The sequence below is a fragment of the Nelumbo nucifera genome, chromosome 4 (assembly GCF_055504915.1).
Source record: "Nelumbo nucifera cultivar China Antique chromosome 4, China Antique-T2T, whole genome shotgun sequence".
NCBI classification, from domain to species: Eukaryota; Viridiplantae; Streptophyta; class Magnoliopsida; order Proteales; family Nelumbonaceae; genus Nelumbo; species Nelumbo nucifera.
In genome coordinates this window covers 76,359,801-76,387,782 of record NC_142652.1, presented here as the reverse complement: position 1 = coordinate 76,387,782, position 27,982 = coordinate 76,359,801, and the positions used below count along the sequence as shown (strand labels likewise).

The 27,982-nt window shown below is 38.1% G+C and overlaps 1 protein-coding gene across 1 annotated transcript in view; it reads right to left on the bottom strand.

Moving 5' to 3' along the window:
- Positions 1–10,141, bottom strand: part of LOC104605036 (uncharacterized) — an 83,049-nt gene extending 72,908 nt beyond the window's left edge. Inside the window, exons 1-3 of the mRNA XM_010269630.3 lie at positions 9,731–10,141; positions 9,303–9,497; positions 25–99 (exon numbers count right to left, since the gene is read on the bottom strand). Coding sequence (XP_010267932.1) covers positions 25–99; positions 9,303–9,497; positions 9,731–9,913 — 453 coding nt within the window. The 5' untranslated portion in view covers positions 9,914–10,141. The remainder of the gene's footprint in view (positions 1–24; positions 100–9,302; positions 9,498–9,730) is intronic.
- Between the last annotated feature and the right edge of the window lie 17,841 nt (positions 10,142–27,982).

Genomic DNA, 27,982 nt, shown 5'->3' with positions numbered 1-27,982 from the left:
ACAAAAAATTAGAATGGCAGTTACCTCTCTAGCAGTTGCAGCAGGAACCATAGCCTCCTTCAGTGCTTTTTCAAGTGCTATTAGTTCTGGCTGCCCAACCTACATTTAGAAAACATATCGATTGGAATAAAGCAGATGCACTAAAATAGGGAACATATGAGAAGTAGCACTGAGTTTTAACGTGCATCTCCTCTTAGTCACTAACCAGCATCTAGAAACTAACCCATATTCAAAAATTAAAAATGAAAAAAAAAAGGAACATTATAGGCTTGGTTGAGCTTTAGCAACTTCAAGAACATAATGTTATGGATTAGACAGACTACTATGATGGTGTGAAATGTGAAAATTTAATTCATTTCCTAAACCAAAGTTTTGCTAAACAGCAACAACAAAGTATAATGAATGCTTCAATAGCAATAAGATGGACACTTTTAAAATCTATTCAATTCAAGTATAGGCATTATCCAGTAAGAAGCAATCTGTTGCACATTGAAGGGGCTAGAAGGGCTGGGAGCAGACCAAAATGGACATGAACTGAAGTACTAAGAATTAACCTAAGCGCTCATATCATGACAATGGATATGACACTGAACAAAAAACATATAATTGTCTTTTCCAAAGGCCCTACTAATCACTTTATTTTGCAAGATGGCTCTCTTTCAGGGATAATCATCTTTGTATCCCTCTCTGCTCGTTGAGAGAAGCCATTATCATTGAAGATTATGGTCTTGGATCACTTTGGAAGAGACAAGACTCTTGCTCTTGTGCAAGAAAATTTCTACTGGCCTTGAATGAAATGGGTTGTTTATGTGGCAATGTGGCATGTGAGGCATTGCAGAACTTAACACATTGTTAAGAGCCATGGACAAAATGCAGGACTGTATACTCCTCTTCCCCTTGCAAATGCACCTTCAGAACATGGAGCTAAGAAGCACCTTTATTGTGACCTCGTTCGATCCTGCTAAGGCAGTGTTGGACCCTCTTGAAAACCAGGTAAATGTTAGAGCCCTAAGTATCCAAGATGATCTGGGAAGCTTCTCGGTTTTTAAATGGTCGTTTTCATCAAATTCAAAAGTGTTCTCATTGGAAGATAATGTAATTGTTCAAGTGCTTGGGTTGCCATTCCATCTCTGGAATCGAAAAACACTCAATTGCTTTGTTGTGTGGAGCTCGCTTTGATGGTGTTTTTTGGGGAGACCTGAGAAGTGCAGCCATTCTACTAGGTGGTGTAAAACCAGAAGATATACCGAGGAAGGTGAATGTAGCTGTGGAGGGTTTGTTCTTCCCAGTGTGGTTACTGTCCTCCATTGAAGCTACCCTGTGGAGAGAAGCAAGGCAGGAGGAAGACGAAGTGGTGGAGGAGCTGCAGCTACATGGCAGTCTGAAAGTGGCTGTAAAAAAGAAACAAAGAGTTTTCACAAGAATGGAAGCACAGCCTTTAGGCAGGCCAAAAGACTCAGATCAGGAAACCATTAGAAGTGTTAGACATGTTACACAAGGCAACAGTGGGAAAACCAAAGTTTCTTTTGCTCAAGCAGTTGCTTGTGGACCTAAGCAATTTACTCCAATGGAGAGGAATGATCCGAGTGCAATACGGGAGGAGGGAGGTGATTCATCGGGTCGGGCAGAGGTATTGGTAGCCTCAGGAATATGCATAGGGGTCCAACCAGCAGGCCCATCTCTAAATTGTAATTCTGGGCCCAGTAGGCCCGAAAAGTTAAGTGGGCTATGCTTAAAAGACCCAAGAGTGAGAGGGGCGCGTGACAACTTAAAGGAGCACGTGACAAGGTTGACTCCTCAGGTAGACAGTAAAATCCGTATACCATCGTCTTCCTCAAGCCCTTTCTCTCATTCGAACAGTTCAGCGAAGGTCTCCAGCTCGTTACAGTGGAGAACCTCAAAGAAGATGCCGCATAAGGAACAAGAACGCCGTAAACCCAGGAGTGTGAAGAGCAGTGAGGTTTTCGACTCTGATTTGGAAAGATTGACAGACAATGAAGAACTTTCTGATTCCGATTCAGATTTGGAAGAAACCATTAGCTTGGGAAGTATCGACCTCCAAAAACCAAGAGATATACTGGAAGAGGGTAGCCTAAACACTGAACTGTTATTCCTAGAGGAGGAGACGGATTCGCAAGATTCTGGTAATATCAAAACGCAAAGAAGAGTGAGCCTTAGCAGCGGCGAACAGATCTTTCCCAAACTGGGTATGTTATACAAAAGATAGGTGGAGTTGGGAACACTTAAAGAGGTAAGGCAGAGTGCATCCTGGCCAATAAACGAGTCCATTCCATATGTGCAGCCTAGTCAGGACATCAAGCCAGAGAAACAGGAATCAGACTTGGAGCTTTACCTAAGGATTCACACAAAGGGAAAGAGAAGTGAAGTTTCTATGACTGTAGAGGGTGAGGAAGTATTGGTTGTACCTAGTCCGCTTCCACGGATGAGTCCGGAAAAGGGGAAGGGCCTAGTCCTGACTCCAAGAATTGATACCCAGCAGTCGGTCCACATGCAACCATCTATGCTAATTCCAAGTAAGCCTGTCCATTTGGTTTTAGATACTAACTTGGGTTCTCTACCTGTAACAGATGTCCTGGAATCCCAACCAAGCCAACCAACTGGTAGCAGGGAAGTGGCGATTGATAATGATGGAGTCCGATCAGAGAAGGGAGTTGGGTTGTTAGAAAGGAAACAAGAGGAGTTAGAATGGATTCGGGAGCAGATTTGTGCCCTGTTGGAGGAATATAAACAAGAGGAAATGATAGAGGTGGCTCCAAAAAACCCTGAATCATAGGCAAGAACCAATAGATTGGGGCAGGAATTAGGAAATAAAGGGCAGAATAGGAAGTCAGTGGGAAATAAGGGTAGGAAAAAGAAGAAAAAGTCTGAAGTAGAGAGACTAATAATGGACATTGAAGGGGATATCGAATTCAGTGGTAGAGGGAAAAGAAAGAAGGTTTCTAAATGAAGGAACACTATATTGGAGGGCTAAATTCTTGAAAGGTAATGAAGATAATAAGCTAGAATGTAAGGGGTTTGGGTAGTGCCAGAAAAAGGAGATCGATTAAGGAGCTACTTAGGAGAGAAAGACCTGATGTTGTGATGTTGCAGGAGACAAAATTAGCTGAACTGGATAGAAGGTGGGTCAGGGAGATCTGGAAAATAAGAGGGGTAAGATGGTGCTCAGCTCCATCGTGGGGAAGACTTCATAGAACCAACAGAGGAGCTAATAGGAAACTTCACTGTATCCCTAAAATACAGAATGGTAGAAGATGGATTTATTTGGGTGCTAACAAATGTGTATGGTCCAAATAATCACAGAGAGAGGAATGAGTTATGGGAGGAGCTTCATGGAATTCAAGGTTTGTGGGAAGGCCCTTGGTGTTTGGGGGGGGATTTTAATGCAATAAGATTCACAAATGAGTCAAATAATCCCAGGCAGGCCATTACAACTAGTATGAGGAAGTTCAATGACTTCATAAATTCCTGTGATTTACGGGAGATTCCTTTACTACAGGCTACCTACACTTGGTCCAACTTCCAAGAAAACCCAACCTGATCAAAGCTTGATAGATTCCTATTTAACGAGGGTTGGGAGAGACACTGGAGAGGTTTGGTGGCTAAGACCCTACCTAGGATAACCTCTGATCAGTGCCCTATAGAAGTAGGGCAAGAACCTCTTGGTAATGGACCTAGACCATTCAGGTTTGAAAATATGTGGCTGACACACCCGGACTTCTTGCCTAAGGTTAAGGAATGGTGGAGTGAAGAGATGAGAGAAGTGAAATGGGATGGGGTTAGATTCCATAAAAAAATTAAAAAGGTTGAGAGGCAAAATAAAAGAATGGAATAAGGATCAATTTGGAAGAGTGGAGGAGGTAAAAGCTAGATTATTGGTTCAGATTGAGGAGTTAGATGCAAAAGAATCCCAAGGGATGATGGATGAGCAAGACAGAGAAATGAGGAGAAAACTGAAAAAGGAGTTAGAGGAGACTTTATTGAGGGAGGAGATCTCTTGGAGACAAAAATCCAAACATATGTGGATCAAGGAAGGGGATGGGAATACCAAATTCTTTCATGCTTTGGCTAATGGGAGGAGGAAAATTTTGATACTAAAGCTTGAGGTTGATGGTGTGGAGATAACCTCTCAAGAGGAGATTGCCAGTAGGATTGTGGATCACTTCAAATCCATCTTTCAAAGACACTTAGAGAATCGGTTAATAGTAGGGGAGGAGAATTGGCCAACTTTGAACCAAACAGATAGGGGATGGCTGGAAAGAATGATTGAGGAAGAGGAAATTAAACAAGCTGTTTTTTCTATGGATAGGGCTAAGGCACCGGGTCCCGACGGATTTACAATGGCATTTTATCAGGACTATTGGGACATAGTCAAAGAAGACTTAATTGGAGTATTTAGAGAATTTGAGGATAAACATTTTGTGAGTCCTGGAATCAATGCCACCTTTATAACCTTAATTCCAAAAAAGAATGATGCTAGACACCCCAAAGATTTTCGGCCAATTAGCCTAGTGACAAGCATCTATAAGATTCTGGCAAAAGTGCTCTCTAGGAGGATCAAAGCAGTTCTCCCCTCTCTCTTTAGCCAAGCACAAGGAGCCTTTATACAGGATAGACAAATTACAGATCAGATCCTTATTGCAAACGAGAGTGTGGAAGAGATAAGGAGATCGGGTAGGAAAGGATTTGTTTGCAAACTGGACTTGGAGAAAGCCTATGACTTAGTGGATTGGAGTTTCTTGTTGGAGATGTCAAGAAGACGTGGATTTGGGGATAAATGGTGTAATTGGATAAGAGGATGTTTAAACTCTTGTCATTATTTAGTGTTGGTGAATGGGGTGGTTAAGGACTTTTTTCCAGCCAATAGAGGCTTAAGACAAGGGGATCCACTCTCCCCTTTCCTCTTTACACTTGTTGCTGATGTCTTTAGTAGGATGATCTCCAAAGCATATGAGGAGGGCCAAATAAAGGGATGGAGAATAGGGAGCAGAGCCATTCCAGTAACTCACCTTCAGTTTGCTAATGATATTGTTATTTTCTATAAAGGGAATGAGTTGAGCAAAGTGGAGAACCTTAAGATTTTAATAAGTACTTTTGAGAGGGTCTCCAACTTGAAAGTAAATTTTGATAAAAGTTGTGTGGCTGGAGTAAACATGGAGAATAGGGAGATTGAATCCATTGCAGAATGCTTAGGTTGCAATATTTCTTCTTGGCCTTTGACATACTTAGGGCTACCCTTAGGAGCCAACCCTAAAGAGAGTAGTTTCTAGGCCCCTATTGTGGAGAAATTTGATAAGTGCTTGGCGGCTTGGAAAAGGAATTACATTTCAATAGGGGGTAGGCTGACTTTAATTAAGGCTACACTTGCCAACCTTCCAACCCACTTCCTTTCAGTGTTCAGGATTCCTCCAAGGGAGGCTAAGAAACTAGAGAAGAGAATGAGGGACTTTCTATGGGAACCAAGAGAGGTGAAAAATGATCACTTGATCAGATGGGAGATAGTTAACAAACCAAAGGAAGAAGGGGGTTTAGGGATAGGGGACATAGTGCTGAAGAATGTAGCTCTTCTAGGGAAGTGGCTATGGAGATGGCCCCAAGAGAGAGAGAGAGATTATGGCATGAGGTGGTGGCAAGCATTCATGGTTGTGCAAAAAATGGTTGGGATTCCGGGATATCTCGCCGAGCTACCCTTACTACACCTTGGAAGGCTATACATGGTATCCTGCCTCACTTCCTAAGATTCATCAGGTATGATGCTTATTCTGGTAATGCTATTCTGTTCTGGGAGGATATTTGGGTGGGATACTCAACCCCTCAAAGATTGTTTCCCCTCACTCTATTCCCTTTCCCTTCACAAACATGAGCCAATTGCAACTTTTCTCCCGAGCTCGTTAAACCCCTTATCTTTAAACTGGGACTTTGGGTTTCGTAGAGGGTTAAGGGATGGTGAGTCGAGTTGTGTTATTGAGCTAATTCATTTATTAGAATCCGTTTGCTTGGACCCCACTTCTTCTGATCAAAGGGTATGGACTCCTCTTCCAAAAGGTACTTTTACTTGCTCTTCTTTTCTAAAATCCCTCAATTCTAACCCCATTTCCCAAGGATTCCCTGTCAAAGAAGTCTGGACGCAACCTATTCCCCCAAAAATTGTTGTATTCTGCTAGGAAGTCTTCTATGGGAAAATCAAGACTTTGGAAAACTTACAAAAAAAGAGACCCTCTCTTTGTCTTTCCCCAAATTGGTGTTCCTTTTATAAGGCCGAGAATGAGGATTGTTTCCATTTGCTGATCTCATGTTCCTTTGCTACAGCTATATGGAGGTGAAGCCTTTGTTTATTTGGAGGTAGGTGATATGTGCCTTCTGATTTAAGCTCGTTATTCAACCCATCTATCTTTGTTTGGCACACTAGAAGAGGTAAGGTCATGTGGAAATGTGTCAGGGCAGCCACTTTGTGGACTCTTTGGGAGGAAAGGAATGCAAGAATTTTCTTAGAGAAGGAAAGAGGGTTAGATGAAATGAAGGATTGTGTCCTAACAAGAGCAATCCATTGGCTGAAAACTGTGGATATTTTTTATGACTTCTCCTTTGATGACTTGTGGAGGAATTGGCTAGTAATAGCTAACACTTCAACAAAGAATGATAGAACTCTGTCAGAATGGGTTCCACCTTTGGAAGGTGTCATGAAGCTGAACTTTGATGGAAGCAGCCAAGGCAACCCCGGGCCTTCAGGTATAAAGGGTATCCTGAGAAATAAGGACAGCAACATAATTTCCCTATTCTCAAGACCGGTGGGAGTGGGGGATTCTACAAGGGCAGAAATCCTTGTTGCAGTACAAGGAATTCAGATCGCCAACCAGCTTGGGGTGGAGCATCTCCTAGTTGAAGGGGACTCTTAGGTGGTAACAAGGTGGCTCCTAAACTTGGATACCACCATTTGGGGCTACAAAGATCTCATCAAAAAAGTAGAGTGGTTAACCAGCAATATGAGAGTTGAGGTAAAATGGGTTAGTAGGTCTGCTAATTCTTTGGTTGATGCTTTAGCCAAACAGGGGATTTCTAGGGAATATCTTTTTTGTGCTTCTTTGTAAGTTGTTATTAATTTGGAAATTTGTACTTAACTAGCCCGGAGAGGTTGCAACTCGTGCCTTTCCTTGGGGACTTTGTACTATTGTCTATTGCAGATTAATAAAATTATTTCAATTATCAAAAAAAAATGTGAGTATGAATTTCATGGTTGGTTTTCCGTGCATCCAGAGAAATAAAGACTCAATCATGGTGGTTGTTGACCAATTCTCCAAAATGGCATGTTTATACCCTATAGCAAGACTTTGGATGCCTATAATGTAGCTGATCTAGAACTATCATTCAGACCGAGAATCTAAGTTTATGAGCCAATTTCGGCATACACTTAGGCGGAAGTTAGGAACTAAATTTCAATTTAGTTCTTGTCATCAACAAATAGATGGCCAAATTGAGGTTGTAAATCGAAGTTTGGAAAATCTCTTGAAAAGCTTGGTGGGGCAAAATATCCAAAAAATGGGATTTCATCTTACCTCAAGCTAAATTCGTCTACAATCACTCTTCTAGTCAAATCATTGGATGCATTCCTTTTGAAGCTTGCTATGGTGGTAATCCTATTGGTCCATTGGATTTGGCTCCACTTACTACTGCTCAACACTTTAATGGAAATGCAAACGAATGTGTGAAACAAATAAGGAAGTTGCATAAGCAGATTCAAAACGTATTCAGAAGCAAAATGAGAAATATCGTTGGCAAGCCAACAAGCATAAGAACCTTGTAGAATTCAAAGAAAGAGATTTAGTGTGGGTTTATCCTCGTAAGGAACGTTTTCCACCTAGACGTTATGCTAAATTTATGCCTAGAATTGATTGATCATTCAAAGCGCCCAAATGCATTGGTTAAAATGCATGCAAAACCCAACTTCTCGAAGACTATTGTGTGTTTACAACCTTCAATATAATAGATCTTTCTCCTTATCATGGTGAAAAACACAACTCTAACTTGACGATGAGTCTTCTTCGAGCAAGGGAGCTTGACAAAGGAGCGTGCATGCAAAGAACTAGACTTAGCTAGATTTAAAATTGAATTCAATACTTATTTGAAAAATGTACAGACATAAATTTTAGGCCAGCTACACAGCAGATTCGCACCTACAATTCACAGGGCAAGTTGTATGCATCTAGAAACCTCTTTGAGTCTACTTTCCAATGCAACAAATGGAGCTGGATTTGGAATTTCCTATGCAAAGTTATGGTCATTTTTCTAAAGGTGTGCAGTGTTGACTGCAGGATTCCAAAAATGCATCGATTTCAAGTCTTTTGAGTTTCTCTATGTCTTCTCCACTTTCTAAGTCTGAGTAGTTCATGAATCTTGCTATTTGTGGTTCATTTGTAAGTAGTTTTCATAGTAATTACTTAGCTTAGGGGGTTGTCCTAAGCAAGTCTATATAAGCCCTGTAGTCCTACAAAATAGAACACATTAGAATTTTGAGTTGAACACAACTGAGCATTTAGCTTTCCTTAGAAGGAGTTCTTCTATTATCTTGCTCTTATGAGAAATTTTCAACCCCATTATGACAAATTTTCCAATATCAGGAAGGTAAAGTATAGATGCACATTTTAAAATGATTTTTAAATACTAAGATGAACACTTATAAAACTTATTCAACTCAAGTATAAGAAGTGATCTGCTGCAAGCTGAAGGGGCAAGAAGGGTTGAAGGCAGACCAAAAAGGACATGGATTGTAGTAAGAATTGACCAAGCACTCACAATTTGATAACGGATATGGCACTGAACAGAAACAGAATGGAAAAACAGGATTTATGTAGCAAACCATGATGATGATGAAATATAGGCATTATGCTTAAGGCCCTAAAGAGACAGGAAAATATTAATGACAGTCAAATGCATCTAAATTGAAGCAACCATGAAGTAAAGAAGTAGTAATTTCTTTTGAACTTTCTATTTCTATTAGAGAAAACGGTGTAAGAATGGAATAATAAAACAAAACAAAAAAAAAAATAACATAATGGTTGAAGTACAGGCAAATCATTTGCAGGAAAAAAATTTCAAGCATCTTGGATATCTAGTACAAGCAGAATGTAGTGTAAGAATAGTAGAATGAAATACAACCCAATAATAATATAAAAGTTGAGAATCATGTAATTTATTTACAGCTAACTTTGAAAACTCGAGCATCTAGAATATATTAAACAAGCAAGTGAATAGATGCATACATCTTAGCTACGAAGTAAGAAGCTTACAGGAAACGCATTATAAATAATATGATGTTCAATATCAAGTGGTTCCCCTGTTTCCAAGCAAGCTGGTCTATGAGATGGGAAGCTGGTTTTGATAAACTCTTCCAGCTTGTGCGAATCTATCACGTACCTATAGCCCCCATCTCCATTGAAGCCAATGAGGACAATATTAACTTCAAGTGGGACCTGAAAAGGAACCTACATGACAGTAATACTGTTTAGTTCATCCATCAAATTTTAAAGAACCAAATGCTTATATGTGTATTTTCTTTAATTTTTTTCAAACTAAATTACGGCTTGAAGTTAAACAAGTTAAACATACATTAGAATATTGGGCTATTCAATATAGGTAGTCAAACAGATAAAGTAAAAAAACACAAAAACAAAAAAGGTAAAAAACTGAAATCGAACGGCGAAGAAGAAACAATTACCTCAGCGCGAGAATGGAGCATTCGTCGGACATCAGAACGAACGCTATCTTTGATGTCGTGAAAGGCTCCGTGATGCCACTGCGGATGCCCTGGATCTCTACGGAAAGCTTGAGGGGCCGATTCAAATTGCGAGAGAAGCAGACACATAGAGACTAGCAACACCAGGCGAGAAAGGGGTTCCATTTCTTTGAAAACTTGTGAAGCCTCTCTCAATTATAGTCTCTCTATGTGTGTTTTCTTTACGAGAGAACTCACAGGAATCTAATTTGCTATGTTCTAGTCTCTCTGGCGAGTATTCGCCATGGCTGACGAGATTCTCAGCTCTTGATCGAAAAGAGAAGACAGTAGTCTCGCCAACCCCGCCGGCCGCCACACGAAAACAAAGAGTAGATTATAAAAGCCCCCTTTAGTATGGGTCAGTGACAAATACCCCCTTTGAGTTTGCGACAAATACCTCCTACCGTCGTTAAAAGTAAGATGGTCCACTCTCAACTTTCCTTATTTTCTTTTCCATATCCTTTTCTCTCAAGTCTTAACCCCCTATTGACCAAAAATACCTTCATTTTCTCTGAATGAAACCAGCTAAAATAACAACAATCATTTTATTGGTGTAGCTAAAAAAAGGTTTTTTTTTATTTCTCAATTCATTTCACCAACATGAATGTCTCTCTTCATCTTTAAAATATAAAAGTTATCCACTCTTTTCTCCAATAAATAAAAAAAACAAATGAAATCACACATTTACATTTATTAGAAAGAAACCTCTACCATTTTATTTGAATACTTAATTTAGCCAAAATTCTACAATGATCTATTGGAGCAATAAGGACCTCAGTGTTATATTTAAAAATTTAATCCAATCATAAATCATTCAAATAAAGGGATAGTTTGAGGATTTTAAATTTTTAAATAGTTGAAGGAGAATCTTTTTTGAAGTTAATTAGGGGGACTCTAACAAATGAGGTACTTATCGCAAAGTGAAAGTTCAGTAGGGTCTTTGTGCAAATGAAAGCCCCAGGTAATATATGTCACTAACCCCATATCATAGTTGGGTATTTGTAAAAGATGGCCATAGTGGTCTACTACCAAAAGATAAAGCCTGAAATATAAGGCCAAGCCCTGAGCCTGATTTCAAGCCTAAAACTGTTAAGTATAAAATATTAAATATATATAATATTCTATTTCATATAATATGTACTTTTACAAATACCCAACTATGTTATGGAGAATCTTTTTTGAAGTTAATTGACGGAATTCTAACAAAGGAGGTATTTGCCGCAAAGTGAAAGTTCAGAGGGTCTTTGTGCAAAATAAAAGCCCAGGGGCATATATTTGTCACTAACCCCATACCATAGTTGGGTATTTGTAATAAAAGAGGGCCATAGTGGTCTACTGGTCCCAAAAGCTAAAGCCTGAAACAAAGGCCAATCCCTGAGCTTAATGTCAAGCCTAAAACTGTTTAAGTATAAAATATAATATTCTATTTCATATAATATGTATTAATAGGGGTCCGATGCATAAAATACATAATAGTAGACAATTGTTTTATATTTTAATTTTTAAATAATTAATAATTATTTATATTTTATATACTATTTTTAATAATTTGTTTGACATATAAAAATAACAATAATTAATTTCAGTTATGATTGTAAACCAATGAAACTGACCAACCTGACCCAACTCGACCCGAGTTTGTCTCTTTCTAGTATTTTTGGTTGGCTTAGGTTCAGCAACTTCCCAACCTGACTAAGTCAAGTTAGTTTCGGTTTGGCAATTTGTAAACCGACCAAAATCGAACCAACATGATGACCATAGATACATATTAGTATTTTTATATTTTAAATACAATTTTTTAATATAGGAAAATAGAAAAATTCCCATATTTCTTAGTTTAACATATTTAATATTGTAAATTTAAAAATTAGTTTCTAATAATATTGTTATAATTTTTTAAAGGGTAGTTCTTTTAAACTACCCCAAGGTTTAGGAAATGGACTTATTGTACCCCTACTATTAACATGTTCCCTTAAAAAGTACCCTTAAGTTTTTTAACAATTGACTAATTCCTCCCTTGATGTTAACATTCTGTCGCAATTTGCCCACATGCCACACCATGCGGGTCTTATATTTTGAAAAATGACAATAATACCCTTTTGTTCTCAGGACAACCATGACTAGACCTAGTTCTCAATAGATGATATAATAACAAATCATAAATTTTCTCTAGGTTAGGATTTCTCCTCCTAGAAGGTAAACAACTTATTAGATAGGAAGGCCCATGGTTCATCCAATTGAGTTGGATGTTGGTGGCCCATGGGTAGGTATCAAAAATGGTGAAAAGACAAAACTATAGGAACAACGTGTATAGGTACAAATTCCTTAGAAAAATGATTTCAACAAATGAAAAAAATCAGGTCAACTAAACCCAGCAAAGGTAAATACAATCGTGTAAAGATCGCTCTGGAACACACCAATGTCAACCTTATTAGAATAAATTCCCCAAATCTATCCAATGGTTGAGAACATTTTAAATGAACACGAGTCTCATAACTATCCAGATTAAAGAGTAATAATTCACAAAAACACATCAATATGAAACGATAATGTACATTATTCATTTGTTCATAAATGTTTATGTACATCAATCTTATTGGACTTAAGGGCATACAATGTCTAACAAACACTCATTTACAAACGCAGTAAAACAGGAGCAAAGTGCCAGACAACTAGAGAACCACACTGAGCCTGGAGCAATATTATTTGTGGGCAAGTCATGGGATCCCTCTACCAAAATAGGAGCTACAGGTTATCATCATCTTAACCAGAGAAAATGCTTGTGTATATGTAGCAGAAGAACCATGTGAAACAACTTCCCCAACTGATACCGAATGTTGTGTAGACCTCAGAGATCTAAGTCCCGAAACAATTGCAAACAATGTAGTTCTCCTTGGAAATAATCTTCACGGACTCATCCTAAGTCACCAACCTTTTGAAGCACAACCAATCAACAACTGGATGGATTTTTTGTGGCATTATTGAAGAAGCCTGATAAATTATCTGCCCATTTGTTAACTTATTTGTAATGCATGTAAAAAGATCTATAAACATAAGAGCTCACCACTTAACCAACAGAGCTCATATTATAATGGAAAAAAAAAGTCACTGAATATTCCACATATGAAGGGATGAGAGTTCCATCATATGGATGGCTGAACCCTATAGGTAGGTTGGGCGAAATTTAAAAAATTTCTCTCTCCCATGTGGGAATCACATTCCCTATTTTAGAAAACTACATTTTCAAGGATTAATCTTAAACCTAAACCAGACCAGATCTGAAACCAAAAGGTAGGAGAGGGATATACCTGATACAGAGTAGTAATAACCCCCAACGAAGGTGTTCATGCCCAAGGAGATTACCAAAGACTGCTCCCACTGAAAATAACACAGCGTAGGGTGGAGCAGAATCAATAGGATGGCTCTTCAGCAAGAACCTGATTCTTCACCAAGAATCTGATGGAGGGTGAGTGAGCACGACTTCGTATCACCTTTTCTGCCAAAAGGTGATATCAAGAACCCTTTATTGATTGCTCCTACAGGTGGAGATCGAACTGGTAATGGCGGCAATAACAAGAGAAGGCAAGAGAAAAAGATGGCGTCAGTCCAACTGTATGATATCTTCTCTCTTGTATCAGTAAGTTTGAAAGATGAACTGGAGGTTCGCCCTGCTCTTCTATTTATAACCTTAAAAAGAGCATCTCCTAATCCCATTAGGAGTTTCCTAATCCAAAGAGATAAGGATAATCCCTTATCTTATCTGTAGATAAAGATCAACCCTCCTAATCCAATTAGGAGTATCCGGATCCAAATCATTATTTGCATCTACACTCTGAGTGAATAAGGACAATCCCTTATCCTATCTGCTGATCTAAATCCCAGAACCACCCATCTTTAATTAATCTAATTAAGCCAGTTCGAATTGGGCTTTAGGCCCATTAAATCTATGTGCTCACTTAACCTCCAAACTGTTAACCATTTGGATATCCTTCTATGGAGTGGGACCTAGACATTGATCTACACATCAACCACATGGGTTTAGGCCAGCCTCTGTTATAAGGCCTGGCCGAATTCACTGTTTGTGACAGTGAACCCCTGACCCCATCACCATGGGCTCTTAATGGACCCAACATTTACACTAAATGGTCCTTGGGTCAAACCACCTTATATAAAAACCCAATGACTGTGGGCAGATGCAAGATTAGCCCATCAGGTATTACCCTCAATGGTCTTACACTTAACCTCTCAGACCATAATGATCAAACACTGTCCAACAAGAGAGGACATCTCCCTCGACTACAAGGTACAGTGTTGCACTCTCTACTTACATGGATCCAAGGAATTAAAACCTTTTGCAAACATTTTGAAACCATAATATTATATATATATATTTTGCAAAACAAATTTCAACGGTTCAAATCGGCTATCGGCAGCTTTGGTTTCCATTAGAGAGAGTGCATCCTTGATCATTCACTTTGTCTGACAAAGGGGTTGATCCTGTCACTATGATCACCCACTCAGATGAATTCTCAGACTGTCCCAACATACTCAGGTTTTGACCCCCTCTAAGGATCTCACTGATTGGCATATCAAAGACAACCCAATCCGACACCTAGTGCAGTATCATAATCGAGTCTAGGGGTCAGGTGTAATATTCCAGTTTTGTCATTCCATCTCCAAGGTCCAAGGCAATACTGGAATTCTGGTCCGGTTCAGGGTTTCAAGAAAACGCACACTGCATGTATCTCAGGTCTCACCTTAGCAGCTGAGACAAGCCACTCCAACCAACTTGGCGGCACATCAGTGTCAGCCTTGGCAGGATAAATCTCCCCAGATCTATCCAACGGCTTTTGAAGATTCTAAACTAACACGAGTTTCATAAGTGTCCAATTTAAGGGTATTACACAGAAACACACCATAATAACATGAATCAAATATGTACTTTTTTCATTTACATTAAATGTCAAAAGGTACATCATTCTGATTGGAGGTCAGGGCATACACTGTCTAATGGCTCTTACTTGCACTTAGGTCCAATCTGGTACAAGCCGGAGTCCCAGACTTTCCACGTGTTTCTCAAACACTTTCTGTATCAGTGGCTTAGTCAATGGGTCTGCCACATTCTCCGCTGATGCTACCTTTTAACACCAATATCCCATAAATATAGTGTTGTCACACAACAGAGGAATGGGTGATGTGCTGAATTCCAAATTCCAGAATGAACACCTTCATTCATTAGGCAGCCTCACTTACGGCAATATGTTCGGCTTGGGTTGTGGACTGTTATTCTTACTACATAGGACCCCTGTTTGTTGCTTTTCTAGCAAACAACACACGATCATATCGTGAAGATATAACCAGATGTAGACTTTCTATCATCTGGACCTGACTGGAAGTTGATGAACCTACAATTTATCTATAATTTTTGAGGACTTTAGCATGGATTTTTATGCCGGTTTTATTAAATTTTGCCTTAATTTAGCTTAATGCTAAGAATAAGTTTCAGGGGTAATTAATCCAAGAAAAATGAAGGAAAAAGGCAAGGAAAGAAGGTTCAAAAAGATCAAATTCAACCCAGCCCGGTTGTGGAAGCAAGAGAGAGCACTTCGACCCAAGAATAGAAAGTTGATTCCTTGAGAAAACCCAAGAAAAAAAAGCCTAGCTAAGAGTAGAATTCAGCCCAGCAAAGAAGGCCCATTCTCAGCCCAAAAGAGCAGCTCAAAGCATAGCTATCATGTGCTAAGAGAGAGCCTAAGTGCAGCCCAAAGAGCTAGGGTCGGCAGCCCTTAGGAGGCTTTCAAGAGAGCTCTTGAAAGTTCAAGAAAGGGGCGTAATACACCCCATTCTAGAGGTTTCAAGAAGGGGCAAGAGCCCCCTTGAAAAACTATATAAGGAGGCCTTTAGGAGGGGAGAGGTGTTCAATTGCTTGAGAGGAAGGCTCTCCCACTCTTAGAGGTTCGGCCACCTTGAGAGAAGAGAAGAGAAGAGAAGAAAGCTAGGCGCAAGGAAGAAGAAGAAGAAGGGTTGAAGGAAGTTCAAGTCAAGCAAGCAAGAAGAGAAGGTGAGTTCGAAATCGGGGGTTTGTGATTCAGAGATCTTTTGTAATAACTCAATTGTAGTTTCATTCTTCTTTAATTTGAATTCAGTTTCTTTGTTATATTTTCTTTCTTATTTCTCCTTTTTCCATTCTTCCTTGATGTATTTCAGCTTGTAAAATTTCAGTTCAACAATCAAATTCTTTTTTATTCATTCGAATGGTTATGAATTGTACTTGAAATTTCTTGAATAAGGGTGTTATTATAGATTAATTCGGCCAATTAACCTTCAAAACTCATATCTGAATTCTCAAATATGAGATTGCAAGATCTGAATTGCTTGAAAGAGAATTCAGATATGCAAATTTTAGATTGGCCGAATGGATCTAAAGCTTGGAATTCCTAGAGTGCTTGAGAGAGACTCTAGGAATTCAGATCTACTATTCAAGAATTGAATTGGATGCAAGATTAGAGATAACTTACACAATTAAGTTGGTGATCAATTCAGTTTTGAATTGATACCTTAGATGTGTTTGAAGAAATGCATGCATGAGGATTAGATCCTTAATAAAGATATGGGGATCATCACTCATGCATAGATTGAACATGCACTCAAAAGAGGTTGTTCATGAGCTTGGGGTCTGACCAAACCAAGGCTTAATCATGATTTATTCGAATGATCCAAATTGATAGATTGCTGAATTCTGAGATTGACATTTACTACTTACTCTTCTAACCTGATTTGAAGGCAATTGGGCCAATGATTTAGATATAGGATTTTTAGCTTTCATTAAAGTTTTGATTTATTTGTTAATCAGATAAGAAGTACTCAATTTAGTATTGATACTTGTTTCCTAAATCCTTGTGGGAACGATACTTGATTCATTACTTTACTACTTGAACGGTTAGTGCACTTGCTAGTTTGGTTTGAGAACAGCCCCCATCGAGCCACTGATTTGGTCCAACTAGTTTGGTCCAGTCTGGTTCGAATGGGTCTAGGGTTTGATTTTTAATTCAATATTTAATTCAAGATTATGATTTGAAATTAAATTACTGATAAAAGACATTCAAGAATCAGTACAAGGGTTGTTCGTAGATCTGCTACCCTGCAAAATAGAGGTTAGTTTGCAGTTTGCAGTTTCTCAAACTGCAAATCGCAGATAGTCGAACCCTAATCTGAAAAACTCCTTCCTTTTGCGCGATCTGCTTCGAATTTGAATGAAATAAAATAGAAAAAAACCCTAATTTTCTATTAATATTACATAAAAAAGAATTTCTATACATTCTGTCTAAAAATTACAAAAAAATTAATTACAGACAAGAATGAATAGAACAACAGGTGCGCAATTTTCTTGCGCCAATCAAGACTTTGATCTCCACCGTATGAACAACCGATAAATCAAGATAAATATAAAGAATAATTCTAAATATAAATCAAATTTAAAAAGATTTAATTTCAGATCAATCGCCCTTAATCTGGGAACTGATTTCCCAAAAAATCAATAATCTGCGCAAATCAGGTAGAACGCCTTCTACCCATTTGCGCAGTTTCAGATCTGGCCAATTTCGGTTCAAGATTTGAACCTGGCTCTGATACCACTGAAGGGTTGAGAGATCCATCATATGGATGGCCGAACCCTGTAGGAAGGTTGGGCAAAATTTCAAAAATTTCTCTCTCTCCCATGTGGGAATTACATTTTCTATTTTAGAAAACTGCATATTTAAGGATCAATCTTGAACCTAAACCAGACCATATATGAAACCAAAAGGTAGGAGAGGGATATACCTGATACGGAGTAGTAGTAACCCCCAACGAAGGTGTTCATGCCCAAGGAGATTACCAAAGACTGCTCCCACTAAAGATGACACAGCGTAGGGTGGAGCTGAATCAGTAGGATGGCTCTTCAACAAGAACCTGATTCTTCACCAAGAATCTAATGGAGGGCGAGTGAGCAAGACTTCAGATCACCTTTTTCTGCAAAAGGTGATATCAAGAACCCTTTCTTGATCGCTCCTACCGGTGGAGATCGAACTGGTAATGGCAGCAATAACAGGAGAAGGCAAGAGCAGAAGATGGCGTCAGTCCAACTGTATGCTATCTTCTCTCTTGTATCAGTAAGTCTGAAGGATGAACTGGAGGTTCGCCCTGCTCCTCTATTTATAGCCTTAAAGAGAGCATCTCCTAATCCCATTAGGAGTTTCCTAATCCAAATATTGTATTTGGATCTGGACTCTCTTTAAGAGATAAGGATAATCCCTTATCATATCTACAAATAAAGATCAACCCTCCTAATCCAATTAGGAGTATCCTGATCCAAATCTTTATTTGGATATGAACTCTCTGAGTGGATAACAACAATCCCTTATCCTATCTACTGATCTAAATCCCAAAACCACCCCTCTTTAATTAATCTAAATAAGCTAGTTCGAATTGCGATTTAGGCCCATTAAGTCTATGTGCTCACTTAGCCTCCAAACTGTTGCCCAGTTGGATATCCTTCTATGGCGTGGGACCCAAACATTGATCTACACATCAACTACATGGGTTCGGCCTAGCCTTTGTTACAAGGCCTGGTCGAATTCACTGTTTGTGACAGTGAACCCCTGACCCCATCACCATGGGCTCTTAATGGGCCCAACATTTACACTAAATGGTCCTAAGGTCAAGCCACTTTTTAAAAACCCAAGGACTGTAGGCAGATGCAAGATTAGCCCATTAGATATTACCCTCAATGGTCTTACACTTAACCTCTCAGACCATAATGATCAAACACTGCCCAACAAGAGAGGACATCTCCCTCGACTACAAGGTACAGTGTTGCACTCTCTACTTACATAGATCCAATGAATTAAAACCTTTTGCAAACATTTTGAAACCATAATATTATATATATATATATATATATATATTGCAAAACAAATTTCAACGGTTCAAATCGGCTACCGGCAACTTTGGTTTCCATTAGAGAGAGTGCATCCTTGATCATTCACTTTGTCCGACAAAGGGGTTGATCCTGTCACTATGATCACCCACTCAGATGAATTCTCAGACTGTCCCAACATACCCAGGTTTTGACCCCCTCCAAGGATCTCACTGATTGGCATATCAAAGAGAACCCAATCTGACACCTAGTGCAGTATCATAATCAAGTCTAGGGGTCAGGTGTAATATTCCAGTTTTGCCCATCTATCTCCAAGGTCCGGGGCAATACTGGAATTCTGGTCTGGTTCAGAGTTTCAAAAAAACCCACACTGCATGTACCTCAGGTCTCACCCTGGCAGCTGAGACAAGCCACCCCAACCAACTTGGTGGCACATCAGTGTCAGCCTTGGCAAGATAAATCTCCCCAAATCTATCCAACGACTGTGAAGATTCTAAACTAACACGAGTCTCATATGTGTCCAGTTTAAGGGTATTACATAGAAACACACCATGATAACATGAATCAAATATGTACTTTATTCATTTATATTAAATGTCAAAAGGTACATCATTCTAATTGGAGTAAGGGCATACAGTGTCTAACAACATATTGAATGTGGAAGATCCTCTTCTTTTGCTTTGTATATTTCACTATGTATATCTCCTCAGGTTGTGATTAATGAATCCTTTTGCTTACAAAAAAAAGAAAAAAAAACTTATCAGATAGCTTTTTGCACCGTCTAAATAGCATTAAATGCTTGGATTAATAAGTACTTCGCTTTACATGTTGCTAAAATTCATTGTCTGCAATGAACACGAGGCACTAGCAGACATATGGGCTCTGGGTTGCACTGTAACGAAGATGGTGATTGGTAAGTTGGCATGGAAGTGTGGGAATAACACTGAAATTAGTGCCCTGTTTCATATTGGTTTCAGTGAAGAATTGCTGGAGATTCCAGGGAGATTGTCGGCAAAAGGGAAGGATTTCTTTAAGTAAATGTCCTGTGAGAGATCCAAAAAAGAGATGGACAATAGAGATGCTATTGACTCATCCATATGATCCATTTGTAGTTTATGAGGCTGTTGTATTGTGTGAGTCTGACATTCCATCTCCGAGGATCCCCTTCAATTTTCCTAAATGGAGCAACTCCCCACAATAGTCAATTTCCAATTCTGTGACATAGTGGCGAGTAAGATGGAATTCTTGTTACCTGATAATTTTGTTATTTATATCAAAATGAATAAGAAGATGCGATATTAAGCTCTCCATTTTATATAGGAATTCTCTATGTCCTCCATTTTCAATGAACCAGATTTCTAAGTTATTTTACCTAAGGAAAGTAAATCAAAGCTTCCAAGCAAGATTTCAGGACTAGTTTTCGATGAAATTTGTTAGTGACTCCTAATAAATACAAATATGTACAGTACAAATACATAAAAATAATACAAAATGTAAGGTTTTGCACACTATATATTTGTATTTGTACTCCTTCCAATCTGAGCCTAAAGTTCTTTCAAATTAAATCTTACTTTTTTTATGCTTGTACTGTGAAAAGTGGACAATTGCATTGCAGTCAACCTCATTACTTGAGCAAGAGCCTATGCCCCCTGCATTCTCTTCCACCTTATTTCCATTTTAGATTGCACCATTTTCCGATCAAGTTGTTTGCATTGAAGAAGCAAGTTCTTGAAAATTTCAATATGTTGGGTTTAATTTTGAAAAATTGAAGAATAATAGAGGGTAAATTCGACATTTAATTATTTCCATCAAGATTTAACGATGATGTCAATTGTCAAAAACTTAGGGTTACTTTAAGGGATTTTGTAAATAGTAGGGGTAGGGTTAGTCCATTTCTTAAAACTTAGGGGTAGTTTAAGAGATTTCCCTTTTTTAAAATTTAAATTTAATTTTTAAGTTCAAATCTTTTGAACCAATTGACCAAATTGAAAACCAACCTAAACTAATACCATTGTTTTCAACCCGTCATTGACATGACCAATTGAACCATTCGAACAATCACTTGGCCTTGATTTCGGGTCTAGTCTATTGAAACCTGCCCTTCGATCAAAATCATTGACTTGGAAAAAAACCACCTAACTCAGATGGTTCAACTGTTGACCCGTTCGACCCGATCACCAGGTGCGGGCTGCACACTTAATGTATGTACAAACTTTCAGAAGCCATAACTTTGCACTCTGACGGCCAAAGGTGTTGTGGGCGCCTTGCCCCGCTATGTTTTTTTAGACGTCCAACTACAGTCAAGAACCCCTCCCTTTGCAGATTTCTAGTTAATAAAATCCTCCATAACATATAAAATTAAATGTGCAAGATTCAAAATTATTGTTCTACTTGAAGAGGAGGATCAGGGTTTCGAAAGATGAGGAGATTGATTTTAGTTTCTTGTGTCTCGATTCTGGCATGACCGAAGCTGCCAATTATTATTTTCAGCATGCAAAGAGGGTTTTAGAACCCAAGACTGATTTGGGTCTTGCTATCATCAATGGGCTCTTCTCAACTTGTGCCTCAACCTTTCTTTGCGACAATTAGCAACTAATATAATGATTTTTTCCATCCTTATTTTGTAAGTTTTGCTTTGTTTCCTTTTACCATGGAATCTATAACAATTGGTGGAAGAAGCAACAGTGGTGTGGAATCTACTTTGTTTCCGTCCTTTTTTCTATCCTTATTTTGTGTGGTAGTGACGGATGATTGACAACGGAAGAAACAACAATAGTAGCAACGAATGCGGACAATCAGAAAGAAATAGGGGGCCTTCCTTCTTCCGGCAATAAGACCCGAAAGCTTCTGCCAGATCCAGATTCGCAGTTCCTGTTTTCTCAAATTCCACAAGGGCAAATTCCTTCTACTCATGAGCATGGGCAATGGTGGTCAATTCATGCTTCTACAATGCTTCCAAGGATTCTAGTGTCTTCTTGGTCTCTAAGTCCAGAGCTTTGATCTTTGAATCTAGAGCTTTGGATTTTTTGGATAGATTCTTCCAAGGAAGAAAAATGGCTTGACAACTTCTTCCATATTTTGGTGTAGTTTGTTAGAAGTGTCTTTCGTGTTTCAAGTGCTTTGAAAACCTTCTGAAACCAATCTTTGTCGATCACTTCGGTTGCCATGACCAAAGCAACAACGCGTTCACACTCACAAAAAAAACCCGAAAATGTACGAACAGGTCGATTGTTTCTGAATTCCACTACAATGCTATAAACATTCAAAATGTCAAATACCCCCACTCTAAACACCAATGCCCACCCGTGAATTGGCAACAATTCCGAGCTATAAACATTCCTTTGTTCCTTTTCAATAGTTGGGTTTATTTTAAAAATTTGAGAAATAAATTCAATATTTTATTTTTATCGTTACGATTTAATAATGGCAACAATTGTGAAAAACAATAGGGGTACTTTAAGACAATATTGAAACAGTAGAGGTATAGTTAGTCAATTTCCTAAACCTTAAGACTTGTTTAAATAATTTTCCCTAAATAAAATATAAAATAAGACATATATTATATGTAAAACATAATTACACACTATTTATTGATAAAATATGTAATTGCACACATATACACATACACATTTATGTATGTATATAAATATTTATTTATTTAAATATATAGTGTTGTGTTAGACGGTGTATGCCCTTAGCTCCAACCATAATGATGTACATTATGACATTTAATGTAAATGAATAAAGTACATATTTGATTCATGTTATTATAGTGTGTTTCTGTGTAATATCCTTAAGCTGGACACTTATGAGACTCGTGTTAGTTTAGAATCTTCACAGCTATTGGATAGATCTGGGGAGATTTATCCGGCCAAGGCTGACATTGATGTGCTGCCAAATTGGTTGGGGTGGCTTGTCTCGACTACCAGGGTGAGACCTGAGGTACATGCAGTGTGGGTTTTCTTGAAACCCTGAACTGGACTAGAATTCCAGTATTGCCCTGGACCTTGGAGATAGATGGGCAAAACTGGAATGTTACACCTGACCCCTGGACTTGATTATGATATTGCACTAGGTGTCAGATTGGGGTGTCTATGATATTCCAATCAGTGAGATCCTTAGAGGTGGTCAAAACCTGGGTATGTTGGGACAGTTCGAGAATTCATCTGAGTGGGTGATCATAGTGACAGGATCAGCCCCATTGTCAGACAAAGTGAATGGTCGGGGATGCACTCTCTCTGTTGGAACCAAAACTGTCGGCAGTCGATTTCAACCGTTGAAATTTGTTTTTGCAAAATATATTTATATAGAGATATATACATACATACATATATACATACATATGGTTTCAAAATGTTTGCAAAAGGTTTTAATTCCTGGGATCCATGTGAGTAGAGAGTGCAACATTGGTACCGTAACCTTATGCTGGTCTTGACATCTGAAAAGTTGGACAAAGTAGCTAAAAACCCTGCCTCGTAACGTCCGGGAGATAGAGCTTCTGAGGCTCGTAGGAGGAACTACCAGGAATGGGAAGATAAAAATTCCCTTGCCCGCTGCTACATCATAGCACCCTTAGACAATTTGATACAACGACAGTTTGATCAAATCGAATTGTCCAAGGATATCCTGGGCAGTCTGAGGACGATGTATGAAGAGCAGAATCGTTCTACTCGACAGAAGGTCTTGAAACAGTTCATGACCACGCAGATGTCCATGAACCAGCAAGTTCATGACCATTGTCTTAAGATAATGGGATACATCAATGAAATTGAGGCTCTTGGATCATGCCTTGACCATGTCACTAAGGTGGACGCCATCCTAAATTCTTTGCCTCTTTCTTTCAATCAGTTCATCATGAACTATAATATGAATAACCTAAATGTTAGCATCCCGGAACTCAGCAATATGTTGTAGAGGGCCGAGGAACTGATTAAGAAGGATGAGCCCATTGCCATGCTTGTTGAAGCTGGTAAATGGGGCAAGAAAAAGAGGAAGGCAAAGAAAAAGCCTCATAAAAAGCTATTAAGTCCAAAAGGTAGAGGAAATATAGCATCAGATGTTTGTCACCTCTGCAAGCAGGCCAGCCACTGGAAAATGAACTGTCCTCAGTACCTGGAGACCAAGAAACAAGGTAATTTTGAATCCTTTGCCATAGAAACCAATTTGTTGGTAACTTCTGCTTCCTGGTGTATTGACTCTAAGCTTCAACTCATGCGTGTAACACACTGCAGGGGTTCATGACAAGTAGAAGACTGAGTGACGGAGAGGTGACTCTTTACTTGGGGACTTCTGCAAGTGTTGCAGCTACAACTATAGGAACAGTAGAGTTAATTTTCAGAGAATGAATTATTGTACTGAAAGATTGTCTTTATGTACAGAATTCGTGAAGAAATCTGATTTCTGTTTCAAAACTGTGTGCGGATGGATATTTTGTTCTCTTTACTAATATGATTAGGAGGGTTGATCTTTATCTGTAGATAAGATAAGGGATTATCCTTATCTCTTAAAGAGAGTCCAGATCCAAATACAAGATTTGGATTAGGAAACTCCTAATGGGATTAGGAGAACCTCTCTTTAAAGGCTATAAATAGATCAGCAAGGGGCGAACAAAAAACACACAGAAAAGAAGAGAGATCTTCTGGTTCGCATATCACAAGAAAGAAATCGTGCAGTTCGACTACTTCAGATTTCTACCCTTTCCTGCTCTTGTCGCCTCTGCTAGTTTGATCTCCACCTGTAGGAGCGATCAAGAAGAGTTTTTGATATTATCTTTGGGAGAAAAGATAATCATAAGTCGTGCTCACCTGCCCTCCGCCGAGTTCTTGCTGAAGAATTCGATTATTGCTGAAGAACCATCCTGCTGATTCTGCTCCGCCCTAGGCTGTGTCATCTTCAATGGGAGCAGTGTTTAGTATTCTCCTTGGGCGTGAACACCTTCGTTGGGGGTTACTACTACTCCGTATCAGGTATATCCCTCTCCTACTTTTTGGTTTCAAATCTGGTTCGGTTTGGGTTCAAGATTGATTCTTGAAAATGCAATTTTCTAAAATAGGGAATGTGATTCCCACATGGGGGAGAGAGAAATTTTTGGAAATTTCGCCCTACCTTCCTGCAGGGTTCGGCCATCCATATGATGGATCTCTCATCCCTTCATGTTGATGTGGAATGGTTTGACCAATTCAACCCAGATGGTTGAATCAATAACCTAGGACATTGATGCGAAAGTGGTTTGGTCTTTGGGTTGGTTTTCTAAACATTGATCGAAACAACTCGAGTTGGCCAGTTTTCACCAATGGTCGGTCAATTTTGACTAACCAACTTCCCAACTTGACCAAATTTGCTTGGTTGACCAAACAATCTACAACTGGAGACCTACCTCTGGTGACCTGACGACCTACCTCCACCAACCTGGTGACCTACTTCCATCGACCTGGCAACCTACCTCTGGTGACCTGACGACCTACCTCCACCGACCTGGCGACCTACCTCCCCTAACCTAGCGACCTACCTCCGGCGACCTAATGGAGACCCAGTTGGTGACCTACCTCCACCGACCTATTGGAGACCCAGCTGGAGACCTACCTCCAGCGACTTGGCGACCTACCTCCGCCAACTTGACGACCTACCTCCGCTAACCTAATGGAGACCCAACTGGCAACCCCATACACAACTCGAGCACCTTAGTAGGGCGGCTAGCAGCACCTCGTCTAGGGCCAACCTATAGTACCTCACCGTAACTGATCTAAGGGGCCTCGGCATGAGGAGCGACCTTCTCGAGGACTTGCCAACTTTAATGATGTCTAGGTGGCGACCTACGAGACATGCTCACCGACCTATTCCTTAACCCAATTATCAAGACCGACTTCTTTGGGGTAATGACGCTCCCGCATTATTCACATCAGAGTTGATCGAACGGACCTTAGCCCTCTATGTGGATCGCATAACTGACTGAGAGATCCTCTCTGAACTTAGTAGGAGCAATTCTCGAGGAATTTTGGACCAATTACAAGGAGCCTTCGGTTCCTTACACCTATATAAAGGCATCACTTCCCTAAGAAAGGTATGTGCAATTTAGCTCTAGCAACTCTTTAGCTCTCTCACTTTTAGTTCTCTCTCAAAAATATCTAGTTTGCTAACTTAAGCATCGAAGTGCCCACTCCCCAATAAATTCCTAAAATCCCTCCCTCCAATCTATATCCACTCTCTCTCATTTAACATATTCATATCAATTAATAAATAGTTAAATATTGTTAATATTTAATCCAACACATATTCAATGAGTATTAAATAGTATTATTACCAAAAGTTAATAAATATGGTTAGTTAATTACCAAAAATTAATAAATACAATTATTAATTAACTCATCGTGACTTTTTAAAGTTTTTTGGGTAAATATTGCTATATTCATATTAATTAACAATATTTTATAGAAATTGAAAACTCTTTAACTAGTTTCTATAAAATTGAGAATTATATTTAACAATTATCAAAAAGTATAAAATTTTAGTTATTGCTATTATCATGGTAAATAACTAAATGCAGATGGGGGAATAAAATATTATAATGATGGAAAATTAAATTATTAGTTAATTAGTATTAGAAAATAAAAGATAATTTATTATAGTTTTGTTAGTAAACTACTTAGTAAAACTAAATATTTAATAACAATTTAAAATAATTTTCAACAAATCTCCATAATTACACAAATGTAATAAATTTTTCATGAAACTACATTTTCATAAAATAACATTTTGGAAATAAAAGGTATAATATTTTACTTTTGGAAAAATTTTGAAAGTTTATTTAAAATGTATTTAATAATTATTGAAAATTATTGAATATTTTGGAAATTTTAGGAAAATTTATTACATTTGATAGATTTCGATAAACTATTGAAAAAATATGTATTTTTCATTGTACATTATTGAAATTTATTAAAGATAAATGAGTATGGAAAAGGGAAAACTATAATTTAAACCAATAATTACACAAATTATTAAGATACATTAGTATAATATTAGAAAAAGGAAATTACTAATTAGTTTATATTAGAAAATATAAGATAAATTAGTGTAATTTTGTAAGTAAACCATTTAAAAATAAAATAAATTCTTTAATAACAATTTAAAAATAAACTTGAATAAATTTTCAAAATTGCACAAATGTAATAAATTTTCCAAAATTTTCATAAAATTACTTTTTTGAAAATTAAAGACATTTTGTACTTTTAGAAATTTTCCATGTGGTTGATTGTCAATATATCATTTTGATCATTTTTGTCATCAAATTGAATATTGGGTTGACGGGGAGAGGGTGTCTTGCCTTGAAACCGCCCGACATTGGAGACAGGTGAGGAAAAATTTGAGGATTCCCCATCCTTCATGAGGAGTGGATGCCTTGCTCGACACTGAGGATGAGGCGGGGAAGTTTGAGGATTCCTCATCCCTAATGGGGAATGGGTGCCTTGCTCTGAACCAGCCTGACACTAGGGACAAGGTGGTGAGGAGTGGGTACCTTACCCTAAACTCGACCGACATTGAGGAAGAGGTAGGGAATTTTGAGGATTCCCAATCCTTAATACGGAGTGGGTGCCTTGTCTTCAACCCACCTGACACTAGGGATGGTGTAGAGTGTCTTGACAAAAGTTAATCAATAAAAATGTTAGATTTTCTAATTATTTTTATTTATTTAAAGTCAATCAAAATTTTATTTAAAAATAATGAAAATAATAACAATTGTTAAAATTACTACAAATGATTAATAAAATTAAATTTAATAAAAAATTATTCATATTAAGTTAACAACAATTATTTTCTATAAATAAACGTTAAATGGAAATTACAATTATTAAAATTTTAAATATTAACACTAACATTGAATATTTTTAGTTAAATAACAGAAAATTTTGATTATTAAATTATTAATTAATTAATATTAAATAAAGTTATTCAATCTTTCAGAATTTCCTATGAATCGCACAGGTCCCCACTAGTATCTATCTATCTATCTGTGTGTGTGTGTGTGTGTGTGTGTGTGTAGTGAAGAAATTCTCCTTTTTTTGAATTTTTTATTTTTTTTATTCCATGTCATTTTTGAAACAACCAATGAGGTGCACCTTCACACAACCTAAATAATCTCTTTTCTAAAATTTCTCCTAAAGCACCTCCCCCACTATCCCCCACTTTCTCCAAAATTATTTCTAATTCATATTTATCTTCTAAATTAAATCTAATTCCTATTTATCCTCTCCCCTACTTTTTATCTATATCTATCTAAA